The sequence below is a fragment of the Semicossyphus pulcher genome, unplaced genomic scaffold (genome assembly GCF_022749685.1).
Source record: "Semicossyphus pulcher isolate SPU_LCO1_2020_fin unplaced genomic scaffold, fSemPul1.0.p SCAF_5, whole genome shotgun sequence".
In the NCBI taxonomy this organism is placed as follows: Eukaryota; Metazoa; Chordata; class Actinopteri; order Labriformes; family Labridae; genus Semicossyphus; species Semicossyphus pulcher.
Window position 1 is genome coordinate 14,302,790 of NW_027211726.1, and position 18,340 is coordinate 14,321,129.

Below are 18,340 nucleotides of genomic sequence, written 5' to 3' on the forward strand. Positions count from 1 at the left end.
GTTTGAGAACCCCTGGGGTAGATAGTTGTCTACTGAGACCGTGACCAATGACGTTAGAGAAGAGCCGTGACACTTCTATCGTCACCCCTCGCCTCAGAGAAGCTACAAGCTACATGACAAACTACGTGCCAAGTGATGTGACCCGCTACATGATAGTCTGTATGCCTGTGTTTTAAATTGAAGAACGTACCATGTCTTTTCAAGTCCAGCCAGCAGATGGCAGCCCTAATTACTGCGTAGCAATGGACATCTGTGGTCTGCACATGGGTGATGTAGAAGCACACGTTATTACATTAGTTTATACAGTTACTCGCACCTTTCAGTAGACAAAAAAATCAACCAGAATGGATGTGAAGCAGCAATGAAATCCTTCCACATGATCAAAAACATTTGGACATAGTCATATAACAAACTCAAATGGTGGGAAATAAAGTTCAAATTTGAGATGATCTTTTAAAAGAGTTTTCTTTGTATTTAAAATGTTTATCTTCAACAACACTTTGTCAGCTTTTTCCATTCTGCGCTGGAACCTTAAAATAAGCAGCTGAACATGTGTGTCACATGTGGGTTACACAAATCTTTCACACATTAGTGCTGAAGCTATTTCAAACTGCTATGGCCCCCTGCACGTGAATGGTTTCTGCTGATATTGACTTCAAAAGTTCACATGCAGGTTGACCATGATGCAAAGTCAGTGCTGAAGACTGATGGTGTGAATCACAAGACTTTGGTGTCTTCCAAAACACCTAAGTGGTACAGACTGAAACCTATAAGTAGAATCAGTTGGGTGACAATGATCTATTAGCTGTTTGAGCGGTCCGGCATCTTGAGTAAACACAGCAAACAAACATTCATTAGCAGGGAAGTGAGAGGAGTTGCTGCTGCTTGCTGGCCTCTGACCCAGGACAGAGATGCATTCCTGCTGCAGGTCCATGCCGCATGTACTGGCTGTCGTGGATGATAACGACTGATCGTGTCTGAAACAAGGAACTCAACCTCCAGATGTCTGCGTGATGTGCCATCTTAACAGTTCATCGTATGTGAAAAACCAAATCATCAGTAATTAGTGTGGGTTTTTCCCAGTTTGCTGTAGGCACAAAACGGTTGTACTGGAGTTGCAGAATGGTAATAACACTGCCAAAGATTTCCAGAAACAGTCACGCCCCTTGCAACATGCTTTGCGGTTGTGCATTCCTCATCTACAGATGCTGCTGTTGGTGAAGAAACTGGGATGTCAGCCTCCACCACAATTATTTGCTCTGCTGACTGTGATTACTGGGTTTAGAGAAGAGCTTCAGACTTTTGGTTCTGAGTGGCTTTACCCAAAACTTGATGCTCTGTATTCTTTTATCTAGTTTTTCCCGCTGACCTGGAAATACCTTACCGTGTCATGTTATCTTTGCACATCCAGTTCATTTCAATTTAAATCTGCGTGTACGGTATGTGTAGCTTTTCTTTGCTACAAACTTTTAGTCTAACAAATTAAATTACAGATCATCTATGCGCCCACACTAAGCAGCTGAAGGACACAAATTAAGACCAATTAAATAACAAAGATCTTCATTGAAGAAAACCTGTTCTTTAATCTTTAGACTCAAGCGTCCTCTTGTGTTTCGCATTTTCTGTCTTTACATATCAGACAAATTCAGTCCTGAAATCCTGTTTTTCAAGTGAATTTTTTTGCAATTTGAGCTGAAAAAAAAAAAGAGCCACAGCATGTTTGACATCACTGTCGCCCCACAACTAGAAGGTCCCCGGTCCGGTAGGGGGCCTTTCTGTGTGCATGCATGGGTTCCCGCCTGGTACTCCGCCTCCCACAGTCCAAAGACATGCTCGATAGGTTAATTGGTGACTCTAAATTGCCTGTAGGTGTCTGTGTGAGTTGTCTGTCTCTACGTGTCAGCCCTGTGATTGACAGGCGATCAGTCCAGGGTGTACCCGGCCTCTCGCCCAATGACAGCTGGGCTAGGCTCCAGCCCCTCTGTGACCCTGAACAGGATAAGCTACAGTGTAGCGTTGTTGTTGTTCATCAAACACTTATCAATACCCTCATCACTCTAATAGTAGTGGTTTTTCAAATGAGAACAAAGGGGCTGCAACAGAGAATGTTACACAAATAATTAATCTGCTACTTAATAATTACACACTCCAAATCTTTAGGAACAATTAACCGCTGAATCAAACTTCTAGTTTGCAAAGTCGTGAGAATAATTTATTGGAACAGATACAAGGATTTGATCACAATCATCAATGCATAAAAGAACTATTAAAAAAATCATACTCTACACAGCATTTATCAGAATATAAGAAATATAGATTTACTCTTTAAAAACATCCACAAGCAACCCCCAGTTGGTCCCAGTAATAAGAAAGAAAAGGATCTTAATAAAAGTGGTCACTAACCAAAGATGTCAGGCACATTCAGAACTCTAGCATACAGTGGACTCGCCTAAAAACAGTTTGTTCTGATGCTTAGTACATACACACGTACAAATCTTTTCGACACATTTAAAAACACATATATACAATACACGTTCCTTGTTTCCTGGTTCGTAACTTCCTGTCATCAATAATATTGTAAAAACAGAAGTTACAAAATTAGTATCTTACAAAACACAGCCCTGCTCATATTTTCCGGCCTGGATCACAGTTTAAGTCTCTGAGCAGGTGGGATGTTTCTGTCCGTCTGTGTGTGTGTTTACAGGTATTATAGGGTAATGACGGTGCCATCCTCCTCCACCCCTCCCCTGGGCAGAGCGAGACTGTGTCGTGGGTCCGTTTTCATGGAGCTGAGGATTTTGTGCAGGCTGCCGTTGCTGTGGCGCAGCGCCGGGTTGCTGCTGTGATGCGGAGGCTGTATGTGGTGATGGCGCTGCTGGGACTGTTGGTGGTGAAGGTTCAGGTCTTTGTGGAGCTGGTAACTGAGGCTGCTGTGTTGGTGGTGGTGGTGGTGGTGGTGTGACCCTCCGTTGAGGCTGGGCTGGGAATGGAAGGAGGCGGTCGAGACGACCGATAAAGGACGTGTGGGAGGGCTCGGAGGCGCCGCTGGGTTTTGAGCTGGCGCCTGCTGGTGTGTGCGAGATGCAGTGGATGCAAGGGAAGCGTTGGACCTCTGAGACGGCCGCTTGAGGCTGCTCTCGATGACGATATCTGTGTCTTCGTCGCTCTCCAGGTCGTCTTGATAACCGTGTGCTCCAGGGGAAATCACCCCTGCCGAAGCCACTGACAAACTCGGGTATCCAGTCGACCCGCTGCTGTCGGACGACTGGCCCGAGCTCCCGGAGATCCTGCTGCTGCGGACAACATTATTACGCTGGTTCACCGGCTTGACCGTCACAATCAGGTTGTGGCTGTTGGCGATCATCATATCCGTCACCTGATCTAAGGACTTTCCTGTGACTTCAATACCGTTCACCTCCAGCACCTCATCGTTAACCGCCAGCAGCCCGGTGCTCTCCGCCAACCCCCCGGGCACCAGCCGAGATATGAAGATGCCGGGGACCTTCTCCAGCCCGTGTGGCGTCACCCGCACGCTGGTCCCGTCTCGGATGTAGAAGCCGAGGGGTTTGTCCGAGCCATGGCGATACAGTCGGACGCGGCGGTGAGATTCAGGCAGGATGTCCACGTCGATGATGGAGGAGACGGGCCGGAAGTCCTGTGGCATGCCGATGCGGATGTGTGGCCGCTTGCGGTTGATGTCGTTGTTGCGCAGCGCGACCACTGGCTTCTTCTTACGGGTTATCGTGTTGGTGCCAAAGTTCGCATAGTCGACCTCTTCTGCAAAGAAACAGAGGGAGACACAGGAACAAAGTGTTAGAGATGTTTGTGCGTGTGCAGGTTAAGAACATTCTTTCTTCCATGTGGACTTTGTTCCCAAAAGGCGACAGAGAATAAAGGAAAACTTAAGAGCCAAAGGCAGAAAAAGATGAAGAGGAAGATTTGGAAAAACAAACCGACTCTTCTGTCCTGAAACTAAAGAACCTTTACGTGAACACAAATGGTCTTTGCCTTCATCTTTAAATCAAACCACCTGCCTAACAAACTCAAACCCTTTGTTCAAACTGTGCACAGATGTGTTTGGAAAAAACGTTCCTTTTAGAGGACCTGCTAATCATTTATACAGATTGTTGTCATATTTAACAAAACCTTTTATTACTTCAGTCATAAACAAGGCCTGTGTGCTTGTTGCTTGTTGTCAACAAAGAATGCAGCAAAAGTTATTACAATCAGTAATAATTAAAGACTCGAGCGTGCACAATACTGAGCCTCTCTGAGTGCATGTCTGCAGAAAGCGCTGAGTGTGCAGAACATTCCTGCTCACAGAGGTGACCCGCCCTTCTGCTACCAGCCAGCAGCTGTAGGGATTCCCAGGGTGCGACACACAGGCACACACACGTACTGTCCTTTCTACAAAAATGAAACTCTAAAAAAAAAAGATACAAAAATATTCATTATGCTCTAATGAAGTTACAACCCACCAGCAGCAGAAGGAGCACAAAGGATGTTAAACAATGTGGAAAGAATGAACTGCGAGGGAAGTTCAGCTTGTTATTCTCAAGTTAAAGCACAAAGTGTCCAACCTGAGATTTAGAGCGATCAATAAAACAAAGAAAACCTTACAGAGGACTGGATCACCCACGCAATGAGAGCGTGGCTTCTGCCAAACATGCACAAGAACATGCTTAGATACGTTTTGATAAAACTAGAGGGGCATGAAAACTATACTCCGGGCTGTCACACTTCAAAAAAAGGAAAGGTTTAAATATATGAATTAAGCTGTGAGTCAGAGAGGAAGGACAGAGACTGTGCTCCATGATGACAAAATAAAAGCTTGATCGCCCTCTAATCTCTGCTTCTCAGGCAGGCAGGAAATCTGGACACAGCAGAGCCTGATGTGACAGGAAGTGAAGATCCCCAGGCGGGAGCATCGGCTCCAGCTCTTCCATGGTAACAGCAATGACTCATCTTTGCCCCACTGTTCGGGACACCTGCTTTATGAAATTATTATGGGTGAGCACACTGTAATCTTTGGCCCCTCGCTTCAAAGTGGCCCGCGGAGGGAGGAAAAAAACAAAAGATGGCGTCTCCGAGCGGAGCCAGCCGGTCGGTCGTCCCTCCAGCCTGCGAGCGGCGTGGACGTCTGCCATGTGACTCCCTATGCAATGCTGACTCATCATTAATGTATGTTTTTCTTCCTCCTCCTTTCGCTCCTACCGAGCAGAATGTTGACTCAGCAGCGTGTTTTACTACAAGCCTCAGAAATGAAGCGTCTTTGGGGGAAATGGGGTAAAAATCTGAAATGACTTTTCTCTCCGTCAGGGGGAAAGGAAGCTTTTTTTGGGGGGCGTCAGCAGAGTCACAACCCACATTATACATGGGGAATTGGTGATTTCTGGATGGGGGAATAAATAAGAATGATAAATGTGTTAGAGGAATATTAGATTGACATCTCCTGGCAGAGCATGAGATAAGATTGTCAAGCACTCAAGCCAAACAGTACATCACGCCAGATGAAGAAACAGCCTCTTATCAACTTTTAAATGAGTCTTCTTCAAATTGACATTTATAAGTCAAAGCCTCTGCATATCATCAGACTTAAAAAGCGCATGGTATTCTTAGTTTTCTGAGCATGCCGCGGCAGAAGCCCATTTGATTGAATCCAGACTACAGGGCTGGAATTTCTGCCACAAGTGCAAGTCTCTGATGGGAACCATGTTGGAGGGGAGCGCTGCGCACTCTCATTACAGGTCTACGGTGCAACACCCTCCTCCCTCCACACCCTCACCTCGGCTCCAAGACCAGCGCCTCACCACATCAGCAGTGCGTTTAGCGGGAAGCACGATAGTTCGCTCACAAATCCACAGGTACAACTATAATTACGCTTTCTGTTTGTAATGTCTCACAGCTGCTCTACAAATCCCATAAGAAGCCCATGTTGGTGTAATTTGTTTCCAGAATATGAAAGGCACGGGGTGTGTTTGATTTGTCCCGGAGGAGCAGTGAAGAGGAAAGATTGGAGTTCAGCTGAGCGGGAGATAAATCTGGGTTTGGGGCACCTTGTGCTGATTACAGCGGTTGCAATTCACCGGGAGCGCTGCATTTTAAAGAGTCTATGTCTCATATGAAGATGTCTTCTAATCAGGAATCTAACTTGCAGCTATTACAAGTCAAAATACACAAATCACCACCCCTTTCTCTTGAGGCAGGACATGATGTAAGCAGTATGCTGCAGGGGGCGCTGGTTTAGCTAAGCTGGTAGAGCAGGCGCCCCATATACAGAGGCTGCAGCGCACTGACCGCAGGTGCGACTCCCGGTCTGCCGATCATATGGTGCATATCATCCCCCACATTTACTGTCTCTCTTCCAAAAAAAGACTTAAAAGAAATAAGTATGCTGTGGCCCCGCAACATTTTGGCAAACAATTTTGGCATCAGCCCTCACAGCCAGAAGCTCCTGAATCTTTTCAACTCTCTAATTTGCAGACATCTTTGCTGCTGTTGCCTTTAAAATGATGCTTCTTCTTCAACCTCGGATGTTTTTATCCGTCCTGTTATGTGCCGCTCTTCTGGTTTTGCACCGGCTCCATGATAGTGTTTCACACATTCGACTTCTCGCGGACATTTTACGAGGAGGCTGGCAGGAAAAAGTCTGCATGAAGTCAGGGTGAAAGATTAAGCTGTTTTGTGTTCACACATGCAGCCCACCTGGACAAGCTCTGGAAATTTTAGGTAGCACAGTGCATGTGTGAAAGGGGCTTTAGTTGATTTGCTTCATTTGTAACTGTAGTATACTAGGGCTGGGGCGACTCATCAACGTAATTGATTACGGAAATATGACAATTTGTATAGTGTGCGCCGATGCGTCGCAAAGACAAGCCTCAAATTTATCAGCCCCGGTACGATGTTAACCCTTTGTTTCCACAGGATCTGTCGCCGGCGCGTTCCGTGTGCGCCGCGACTTCCGGAGTCGATCGCGCCCATTCAAGTCAATGACCGTGATTCCACAGCACGCGCCACGGTCCGTCTCCGACGCGTCCCAGAAGCGTGTCTCCGCTCTGCTCCGCTAAAGATACGCGCCGGGTCTGTTTTTGATGGAGGCCGCTTCAAACACGCATCAAGCTGAACAGAACAGATCGTTCCAAACAGGAAGTCACACACGAAAGCAGCATACAGCATCCGGTCATTTCAAAATAAAAACACCATGTTCAGACTGGGACAGACTCACTTTTTCCCCCGTTTATTTTCAGATCAACCCACTGAATCCCAAAAATAGAACACCTTTAATTAAGTAGTGTACTCCTCCATGGTAGATGCACAAAAATCACGGAATGATTTCCGAATGAGCCGATAATCAACCAAACTGAACTGTAGTTTGTGTGTTGCTCTGCTAACATTGATGTTATCTTGTGATTTCTCAATTCTCGTGCGATAATGTAGTTCTACCGCGATCTTGTGATCTCGCGAATCCAGCTGCTTGGGCCAGCGCTCCGCTGCGCTGCGAACCAGACACGCTTCCTGTGGCCGAGGGCTCGCGCCACTGACGAACCACAAACGCGGCGCAGAAGGAACGCGCCGGAGACGGATCCTGTGGGATCGAGGGGTAAGCCTAACCTTCTCACTGTGCACTTCACGACACAAGCTACAGCGAGAGCAGAGGAGAGATGCGTTCAGGTCCGGGTGGAAAAACTCAAACTCGATCTTTTAATAAAGGAGAGGGTAAGACGTAGAAGATAGATACATTAGCAGATAGATTACTTGACTAATCCATAAATAATCATTAGGTGCAGCCCCATAGTATATTGACTTTTTTTTTACGGACATAATGTGCAATTTGATGACATCAACTTGGGCTCTGAGAAATGGTTAAACGTATTTTTTTTCCCGAACCTATAATCAATGAATCATGAAAATAATAAGTAGTATAAGTGGTGATAAAATAATTGCTAGTTGTGTTTCTTAAGTGCACTATACGTCCTCCATCACGAGCACGTCTGAAGCTACCACTGGAGCATCATGGGATTATATGTTAAGATGTCGAGTTATAGAACCAGACTGTGGCAGCCAAACTGTGTGTGTGTCTGCAGGCCTGGGGTTTTATATTCAGGGCCAGTGCACTTATTAGACTGAAAGGGATTTTTCCAGTGCAAAGCTAAACATTATGTTCTCTGCTACTGCTGCACACAATCCATAGAAGAAGTGGTGTGTGTGTTTCATGTGCTTCTACTACTGTTCTGCAGAGTTTTAACTTAACGTGACTCTGCGATTTAAATAACATATCAAAAATAGACTTTTGTCACATCTCATAAAAGGTCGCTGATTAGTTCAAAGAAGCTCAGTAATTATGAGCTCTCAGGTGTCACAGCTCTTCCTCAGTCCTGCCAAGGGTGGGAGACACACACAAACACGCGCACACAAACAGGGATTTGGGCCGGAGCTAAACTAAGCGAGCACGTTCCGGCCGATCACACAGAGGTTATCGTAACAACTCCTGACAAACCTAATCCCTGCTACACCGGAGCATCATGGGTAATCCGACGTGAACCCGTTAATCAAAGACGGTCGGGTCGCTGCCAGGCTGAAAGGCGACTCAGATCAAAGCCTATTAGAGAAGCTCAGTGTTTCAATTAGCTTTCACTCCACATTTCCACAATCAAAAGGTAATTTACTGATCAGAGTATGGAGTAAAAAAAGATGATAAAGGAGACACACAAGCTAAAAATACACACGCACAAACCAGCTGTTTGTATTTACCCCTAACTGCAGTTTGTTCTACATTTCAGGTCGGGGAATTCAAGTGGAAATACGGCTAATCGGGAGGCTTAATGCTGACAGGGATGGAAAAACATTCACCTAAATAACATTTAACATCTGTGGTGGAGAGTTTCAGTGATACGAGAGCTCATACGCAGCTCGGTGGATAAAGAAAGATACTAAATTCTGTCTTATAAGATGCGTCTCATTTTGAAAAGTCACATGATGCGAGAAAACATCCCCAAATGTGGCTCCAGCCCACACAAGAGTGGAGGGGACAGAGGTCAGAGGTGTTAAGAAGGCTTCTGGGTGACTTCTGCTTTCTGCTGATTTGTTGCCTGTGCGCATGAGTCTGCACGTGTGTGAGACACTCGAGGCATGTGGTGTTCAATGTAGTTGGAGATGTCTCCCAACAGGCTGAAGTCCTTCGTAAGTCCTTGCTGCTTTGAAGGAAAGAAAGTAGCTATTAAAAGCTATGATACTGTTAAGCGATATGTCAGTGTTAATCGCATTACTTAATCTTTACTTAGAATGAAAACGAATCTCGTAATGTATGCCGTTTGTTGTAAAAGTCCTGCTTTCAGGAGAAAACAGAGCAATTAGAGGGCAGCTAACACCTCACGCTGTTCTTGTGCTTACAAAGCAAAGCAGGGGAAAAACAGTCTTTGTTCCAGCAGAGCCGACCTCTAGTTAACCAAAGCTGCGGAGAGAAGGCGCTTTAAAGTCCTTCTGCTTTTTTCCACCGTCTCCCATAAAAGACAGGAATCTAAAGAGTTTTATGATCGGCCATTAGGGCCCCTCTGCACACTTGTTCCTGGCAGGTCTTCTTACACTCACCGCTGACTCGACTCGACTGTAAACAGAGGCTGAAGAGACGATGGAAACGAAGCAGAACAAAACTTTTATTTTGACGGTGTTTCAAAATCCTTCAAATGCTTTGGTCGTTATGCATATGAGCAATGCACAAACGGTTTGAGGAATGTGTATGACGTGTGTTTGTGTATGCCTTGTTTCGCACAAGCGAAAGTGCAATGCCACAGCGCCTGGTATGCACTACAATCACTGAGCTGAAGTCCAGACTAATGGTGTTTGAAGAGGTGTCGGGGGCCGCCTTCATGTGTGATATTTCACACAGGGCTTTGTGAGAGCTGGCACGCTATGTTGAGCACTTTTGGTGTACCTGCGTTGGCAAAGAGAACAATACAAAGAGAGGAAAAACACAACGAGCTGCTGGAACCAGAGCCTCATGATGTGTTTTCATCATGTGTGCGTGTTGCGTGTGCAGTGGTGGTATGTGTGAATGCACAGTGCTTAATTATCACCATACATGAACAAGCTAGTTGTGTGATTAAAATCTTTGTGCTTGGTGGGCAGCTAATGGAGGAGTAAACTGCATTCATCTTCAGCTCTACTTCCTGTCAAAACATCTGTTAGTAAAGTGTTTTATTACTGTTATAATAAGATGATATGTGGTTTAAAAACATCATTCAGCAGTGGAAAGCTTGTTATGTGTAAGTAAGACTTGGGGTAGAGGCGACAACATCATCACCCTGCTCACAGTTTCAGTGGGGGCCCCTCGGGGGTGCGACCCCCTGTAATGATATTTTTACCCACTGACATGACCCAGACACTCGCAGCCCAGCAGAGGAACTTACAAACACACAATCCTTCCAGACTGCTCCTCAGAAGCAATACAGCAAACAGCTGTGTTTACAACAGAACGTGCAAAAAAGTAAAGTCGTCTGTATCAATTTCTTATTAAAAGCTACATGCTACATTTAGCATCCTGAGCATTGGCCACCATATTGCCAAACTTTGTCATTTATATTTCTGATAAACGTATAGAAAAGTTTGACATTTTAGGAAATATGCAGATCTAGATGTGCATATCATCTAAAAAATGGATAACCTATCTCTCCTGCCTGCCTGTACAGTAAATATGAAGCTACAGCACGCAGCTGGTTAGCTTAGCTTCGCTTAGCTTAGCGTGCGAAACCAAAATAGGGGGAATTATCTAACCAGGCTCTGTTCAAATGAGACAAATCCTACATACATGACATTCCTACTAGAATAAACATTTTTGGGGTCTTTTCTGCGTTTATTCAGAGAGAGAGGACAGTGGATCGTGTCGGAAGAGATGGTGGGGATGACACGCGGCAAAGGGCCGAGGGTGGGGGTCGAAATCAGGGCCGCTGCATCGAGGACTGAAGCCTCTGTACATTGGACGTGCAATCTAACCGCTGAGCTAAACCGGCGCCCTGCGACTAACAGTTTCTGATTCACTTGTTGATCATTTTTGCAACTAATCAATTGGATGTTAGGTCAATACAATCTCAGATGTTGGTGAGAAATGTTGGTCAGTGTTTCCCAAAGCTCAAGATGATTACTCCTTACAGCTCTACTACAGTAATTAACATGAATTTATTTATTTAAGCCTTACACAAACTAAAGTGTAAAATTACAACTTGCCCTTTTTTAATGCGATGGGTATTTCTGACTAGGAGTCTTGGTAGGTTGCTTGGCAACAGATCTGAGCCAAGAAGCAGACGGCCACAAAACTCCCCGTAAAACAACAAATTGAAGGTTTTATACATATACTGGTTTTTGTACAGATTTAACAAACATGTTCAGCATTAGAGGTGCTGGTAAGGCTGTTTCCTTTAAATGGAGTCAAGCTAGCCGTCTCCGATCTAATCTTTGTGCTAAGCTAAGCTAAGCTAAGCTAATTTAAATCCCAAATTTTGAACGATTCCTTAATGAGTATCAAACTTCTCTTTACAGTTTGACAAAAAACTTCAACGTCTATACTAAATAAGTAGTTTGTGAATAAATTGTGACATTTTTAACACAATACTTTTATGAGTTCAGTACTGTAAGCTAAAACTACATCCCATGACCTGTGGCCTGTTGCTCTGTCTCCTGCCAGCCACAGTCCATCCATGTTAGTGACATTCCTGCACCCCGACAACCTCCCCTGCCCCCATCGGGGTTTTCAGCCGAGCGTGACAAAGTGCTTAGTGACAGAGGAGACCGTAATCACTGCAGAGAGCGAGAGACGAGGCGCACACACACACACACACTCACACAGAGAGAGAGAGAGAGAGAACAGTGAACACAGCTCGACCCTGCTGCCTTTTGCATTAGGTCACTGGATGCTGTGGCAGTGGGCTCCATTCCTGGGCCCCACAGACACACACACACACTCACACAGCTTGAAGCCCCTCACTTTCTAACCAACAGGAATATGGCATGAAGAAGAACAGGATGAGACAGCACACGACAGAGCAGAGCCATGCAAGATGAAAGCAGACAGATGAGCACAAAGCAGTACAGTAAGCGTTCACGTCCAGTGAAACATTCTTTCTTTAGCCACTTCTGCAGTTTTTTTGGCCTGTTTGCATTAGAAAAGACACGATTTAATGGAACGCAGAGGCTTTGTGTTGCTTCCTCCTCATAGCGTGGGTTATAAATAACTGGTTTTCATGTCTTCAGTGGTTTCGTACGACATCCAAATGCAGCAAAAAGAGCAGAAAAGCAAATTTTGACATTCTTCTCCCATGTAAATACTCTGCGCAAACACTAAAAACAAGTAAAACAGGCATTCCTACTTTAAAGTTTGGCTTTTTACATACGTCAACTTACAATAAAGCCGTTTGAAACCTCTTCCAACGGGATGCACACACATGAATGCAAGGAATGAACCAAAACAATCAGTATTCTTGGACGTCTCTTCTCTTCCCCAGTGGAGACGGCAGGAAAGTCTATCTGTGTGTTTAGTGGCGGACTGCTGCCAAGACGTTCGGCTAACACTAACATGGAAAAAAGAATCCAGTCTGAATAAAGACGAACATTTTCTTCTTTTTTTTTTTTCTTCTCCCAACATACTAACATATTTGACATTCTTGCAGGGGTGGTTGAGGCAGGGCCCGGGTGGAAATTTGGAGACGCTTGATGAACGTACGTGGTTTCAAATCGACAGCTGCACTGGAGGTTTGGTGAGGAAGTTACTGGAAGTTTCTGTGAGCATGTGCAGGGTGTGTTAAGCTATAGGTGCATAAAACGAATAAACAGAGAAACTCCAAGTAGAGTAAAGTCGTAAAAGAAAAGACCTGGAATTAGAAAAAACAGGCACGAATCAAGTGAGATCAGGTGAACTGGTCTGCAAGAGCATAAGGAAGAACCAGACGAGTGCTTCCTTCCTGGTGACTTTTTCATGCATCTATATGCTAGGTTGCACTTTGCACGCACCCCCTCCATTCCTCCCCTCCCTGCACTCATTTCAGCAGCAGTATTCGGCGGCACACAGGGGCCGGGCTGCACATCTGGGACAAGTTAAACCGAGCTGCCTTGTCTGCTCCGCTCTGGCTCGGGCCTGTGCGGCTGGGTGGGGTTCGGGTGGGAGGCGCAGGTTTAAGATTCACTGCAGGTAGCACCCACCACACACACACACTCACATAAGAAACAACTTTATTAATACACAAGCAGATGTTTGGCTCAACAACAAGAGGAAGAGAGGTTAAGACCAAGAGAGAGGTATTTAAAGAGAAGGGAGTGTGTGTGCGTACATAAGGAGATTAACCTGTTTGTGTGTGTCTGAGTGTGTGTGTGGGGGGTTGACGTTTAGCAGAGGAGGGGAGGAGGGAACATCAAAGAGCGAGGCAGAGGAGAGCGATGGAGTCGACAGGTCTTGCATTCCTGCAACCTTTCAAAAGGAACAAGCTCCACTCCATCAAGAGAGGAAAAAATACACCGTTAGAGGTTCAGCGTTTCTGCAACCAACTACTGCTCCTGGTTTGAATCCAGCTGCGTCTCTGCTGATCATATGCATGTTTCTGACCATGAAAACACATGCTGTTGATTTAAGCTGCACAAAGTCGAGCCGCCGCCATCTGGCCCACAGGTACCCACGCTGCCTTCACTGCTTACTGCACATGTAAAGATATAAATACGGCACTGCTGAATGCAAAGGCAAATGGAAACTTTGGGTCTCTACGTAATACTATGAAAAAAAGCAGTGCTATACATTTTTTTTTCTAAAAGAACAATGAAGAGTCAAGTGCAAACCTTACATACACTGAAGTCCTGCAGCCATATGAACTACAGTGTATTTTTGGAAATGCAGGTATCAGGGGAAAGAGATCCTGGCATCTCTTTGGTGACACCAGACGCAGCAGCAGACTTGGACTTGTGTCCGTGCCACCTGCCTGGCCTTCTGTTTGTGATAGTCACTGTGATTAAGTGTGTGTGTGTGTGTGTGTGTGTGTGAGAGAGAGAGACGGACTTCAGACGACAGAATGACTCTAAATTATGAGGAAACAAGACACAATGTTTCCTGATATTCAAGATTTGTTTCTACATTTCTCCGTTCCTCTATATAACGCTGATATTCAACAATACCACACAAGAGGGAGTGATGTTGCATCATTGCTTTTATACAACGGTTGTATGAGTAACAAATAGTAGTAAAAAGTAATCATCAACAACAGATCCACAACTTAACTGAAACTGGACTTTTGTTGCCAAGCAACCCAAACAAACATTCTATGGCACTCTGTAGCTGTGGCCGCATCCTTCGAAGGCTGTACTTGAAGGCCGATACAACACAGCAGCGTGTCAAAGGCTGTCCCAACTCGAAGACTCCTTCAGGTGCGGCCGACAACTGCGTTGTTTTCCCGGGCAGCGAATGATGCACCCGATGGATCCTGAACCAACGTATCCCAAGATTCATTGCGCGCCAATTCAAACCAGATGGTGGACTCTTACGCGGCCGAGGAATACACTACTATTGTAAGAGTTTTTTGTTACAACTCAATCGAATAGATGGTGTTACACATGTTCAAAAAACAAAAATAATAGGTAAAGTTACGTGACATTAGCTAAGCTAGCTAGTTAGCCCACTAGCTACCTGTTGCTAGGCGACAGGAGCGGCATTTGGTGACTTAAGGGTAAGGGCGTTCAGCTGTTTTTTATCATGTACAAATATCTGTAGGTTTTATTTTATCATCAACAAGTGAAATAAGAGTCACTGTGTGATTCAGAGGTACAGCTTGATTAATGTAGACATACACGGTCTGCTGTATTGTTATTAACAGTATTTAAAGGAGGTGGCTGAGGCGGCGTGATACACAGAGTGAAAAGTCCCTCTGATGTTGTTCTCTCTATCAGCACTCATTGAACGCCTCTTATCCAATCAGATAACTGTTACTTGTTGTGTTATATGATCTAAACAATTACTGTATAAACTCAACTGACTGAAACACAAGCTTGGCAGCGTTTGACCATCAGGTCATGTTTAATGAGCCTCAGGCTGAAAAACACGGCTCTCCACTGGATTTGCTTCACATTGCTTAATGAAGAGAAACATGTTTATGAGTCCTGTGTGAGTATTAATTCATGTGGGCTTACTTCAGGAGCGAGCACAGGGGGAATGTGGTTCATTTGCAAAAGCATGTTGAGACTGTTAAGAAAATGAAAGAACTAATCTCGTGTTGCACTTGTGTTGAAAGGATTCATGTTCTTTTAATTGATGCAGACAGATTTAGGGAATTGCTGTAAAAGTGGTCCTGATAGCTCTAAATTGTGAGCCCGAATATAAAGTGAATGCAGAGGGGTGGGGAACCAGAGTCTTCTTTTACTGGGTTTTTAGCTAGCATGATAACATTCTCACTGTTTAGAAGCAAACTATAGGACCTTACACGTCTGTACACTCGCTGTATAACAGTGTCATAAATTAGTCATAAACGTGATTGCAGATATCAGTTGAGTTTTGGAGCTTCCTGGTTTACATGCGTTTGTCTTTACATGTGTCCCTCGCTTAACCATCCATGCAACAATGTAGGTAAGTTTGTAAATGTGAGGTTGTCAACATTTTTCGGTACTTCGATACCACGTGTTACAATCAATCGTGCTACAATGAAAGGGAAAAATAAGTCCTAATTTCTGATTGATTCACGGCGGTTCTGCTCTAAGCAACAAACTTATTCGCTCACACCTCCGCACAACATTGGTTTGTGTTCAGTGACTTTTCCTGTACCAACACTGTGTGCAGGAAAAAATTAAAAACAAGATTACCCAGTTTTTGCTACCCAAGAGTTCTATTGTTGTTGCCATGGTATCGAAACAGGTATCGAGTATCTTTTTTTTCCCGGAAGAACGGAGGTTCGATCCCCAGCTCCCTCAGTCTACATGTTGAAGTGTCCTTGGGCAAGACACTGAACCCCAAATTGCGCCCGGTGGCATAGCCAACGGGTATGAATGTGATGACTGATTGACAGTTGGGCACTTCAGGTAGCAGCCTCTGCCATCAGTGTATGAATGAATGTATGATGTATGTGTATGAATGGGTGAATGTGACATGTAGTGTGAAAGCAGCTTGAGTGGTCGCACAGGCTAGAAAAGCATTTACCATTTACCTATGGAGAATGATCCTTAACCCAACATGCATACAAATTATAAACAAGGAGAGACCTGGTCCAAAGGCGACGGCACAACACACCAAGAGACGAAAATAAGATCAAAATAGACCAAAACAGAAAGGCAGCACTTTCACCTGCAGAGGCATGAAGCTCTATAAGGAGACGTGCAAAAATGTAACAAATTCCAAAATCAATGTTTTTATATGCTTCCAAAAAGTACTCCGCAAGACCGACTCCGAATTTGGATCCAGGTCAGCTCTTAGTTTCTAAAAGCTAGACGTGAACCCAGGAAGACCTCGACTACTGTCATTGTTTTGTAACCTTCATCCTCCTCAACCTTTTGGACGCCGTTCTGAACTCGAGTCACTTTCTAATCTTTCATCAGCTGCAGGTGGCAGACAACAAGCAGACGAGGAGGATTACCGTCTCTCTGGCTTGTCTCACTGTCACAAAGTGCAGACAAGAAAGAGGACGCGACACTTAAGCAGCCAGGTTAGGAAGTGAGACAACCCAGAAAGTAAACACGTGTGCGGACATAAAAATGGAGCTCAGTTCGACTTCATTACTTCTAAAAAGTGAGACAGAGAGAGAGGAAGGTTGTCCGTCTCACAGAGGACGCCGTGCTGAGTCGGTCGTCCATCAACCCACAGGAAATGTGAGCCTTTGTTATGAAGCTGCCTCTGGAGACGTTCATCTCGTTCAACGGTGTGGGCAAGAAAAATAATCCGTCGTGTTACAAGCAGCCAGAGAAAATGTTGATGATATCATTTTTATCTGTATCCTGCGGCACACAGTCACACACACTCGTCTATTTAGAAGCTCTGGCAGTCGAGTAGTCTGGGTGACATTCGGGCCTCATGCTCTCTTTTGTTGGGCATGACCGTTCTTGCTCTCTTAAAAGGGGATCCAGCACTGGTATGTGTCCCCTGCCCCGAAACTGAGCTCCCTCATTGACCTCCATTCAGTCCAGAACAAGGGGTCAGTGAAAAGCCCCTTCCCGGCCTCCAGGTGAGGCCCCCCATTCCGCCTGATGTGACTGGGTTAACGCTCTGCAGGCTCAGACAGGCCTCGGCCCCATCCTCCCCTTGCACCTGAAATCACCAACACACCCTCCCTTACACAGCCACACAGCAGAACACAACACTTCCTGTGTGTGCTGACACACATCCTCGCTTCTTCCTGCTCCCGCTTTGCTCCAATGACTCCATTTGCGCTTTCCTTCATCTTGTCTCTTCAGCCAAATCTCTCCTCTCTCTCTTCTATCTCCAACACACACACATGATGTCAAAACTGTCTGTGGGAGTGTTTCCACATGAGCTGTCAGTACTCATTGTTTCTGCGAGTCTCGAGGACGCACTTCATATCAGGGTAAGAGTCGAGGCTCGTTCCTCCCCTCCTCCATTCTCTTCCTTCCTCTCCCATCCTGAACTGCTGAGTTGGCCTGATTCGACCACCAACTCGTGGCCCACATGTCGGGAAGAGAGGGGGGAGCGTGGGTACTTAGGTGGGAGAAGGGGCTGCATCTTTTTACGGCGTGTCTGCCTTTCCCTGCCAGACAACTTTGAGTCAGCTCAAAAGTTAGTGCATTTTACTTCAGCAAAAAAAACAACAACCACATTACGGTTAGACAAACTCTTTCAATAGTAAGATTCTTTAAATCCTCTTAGTGATTTGCTTTGATGTTAAATGAAGTTTGAAATGGCTTCTGTCAAGCCGAGTGCCAGCTCTGCTGATGTGAGTTAGCCAATCATAAACACACTGGATGTAATCTAGCCAATCAGAACACTCCAGGGCAAGTTAAGGCTCAACAATTGACAGACTGGTGAGGGGCAGGACAGCTTGTCTCATTGTTTTAGCCTCATGACCTATATTTAGCTGTACTGGCTGGCTGTAATTGTTCCTTTAATTTGTCAAGCACTCACACACATGTATATGAAAACAAAGCCTGATACGTCTGCACAAAATAAGAATGTCTTAATGCACAAGCACATATTCGGAAAAGATGAATAAACTACTTACAAGTAAAAATGATAATTATCATTTGAGGTGAAAAAAAAAAAAATGGCAGCCCACTATATTACTTAAAAAACAACATAATGGCCTCTTATTTCGTCACTGTGGCTTGGCCTCATGGGGAAACCAGAAGAGTAAACAACCCTGAAGAAACAGCCAAC

The 18,340-nt window shown here is 45.1% G+C and overlaps 1 protein-coding gene across 1 annotated transcript in view; it reads right to left on the minus strand.

Moving 5' to 3' along the window:
* Positions 1–2,207: 2,207 nt before the first annotated feature.
* The window catches only part of pard6gb (par-6 family cell polarity regulator gamma b), a 35,814-nt gene continuing 19,681 nt past the window's right edge, over positions 2,208–18,340 (minus strand). The window contains exon 3 of the mRNA XM_069681325.1: positions 2,208–3,777. Within this exon, the coding sequence (XP_069537426.1) occupies positions 2,708–3,777 (1,070 nt within the window). The 3' untranslated portion in view covers positions 2,208–2,707. The remainder of the gene's footprint in view (positions 3,778–18,340) is intronic.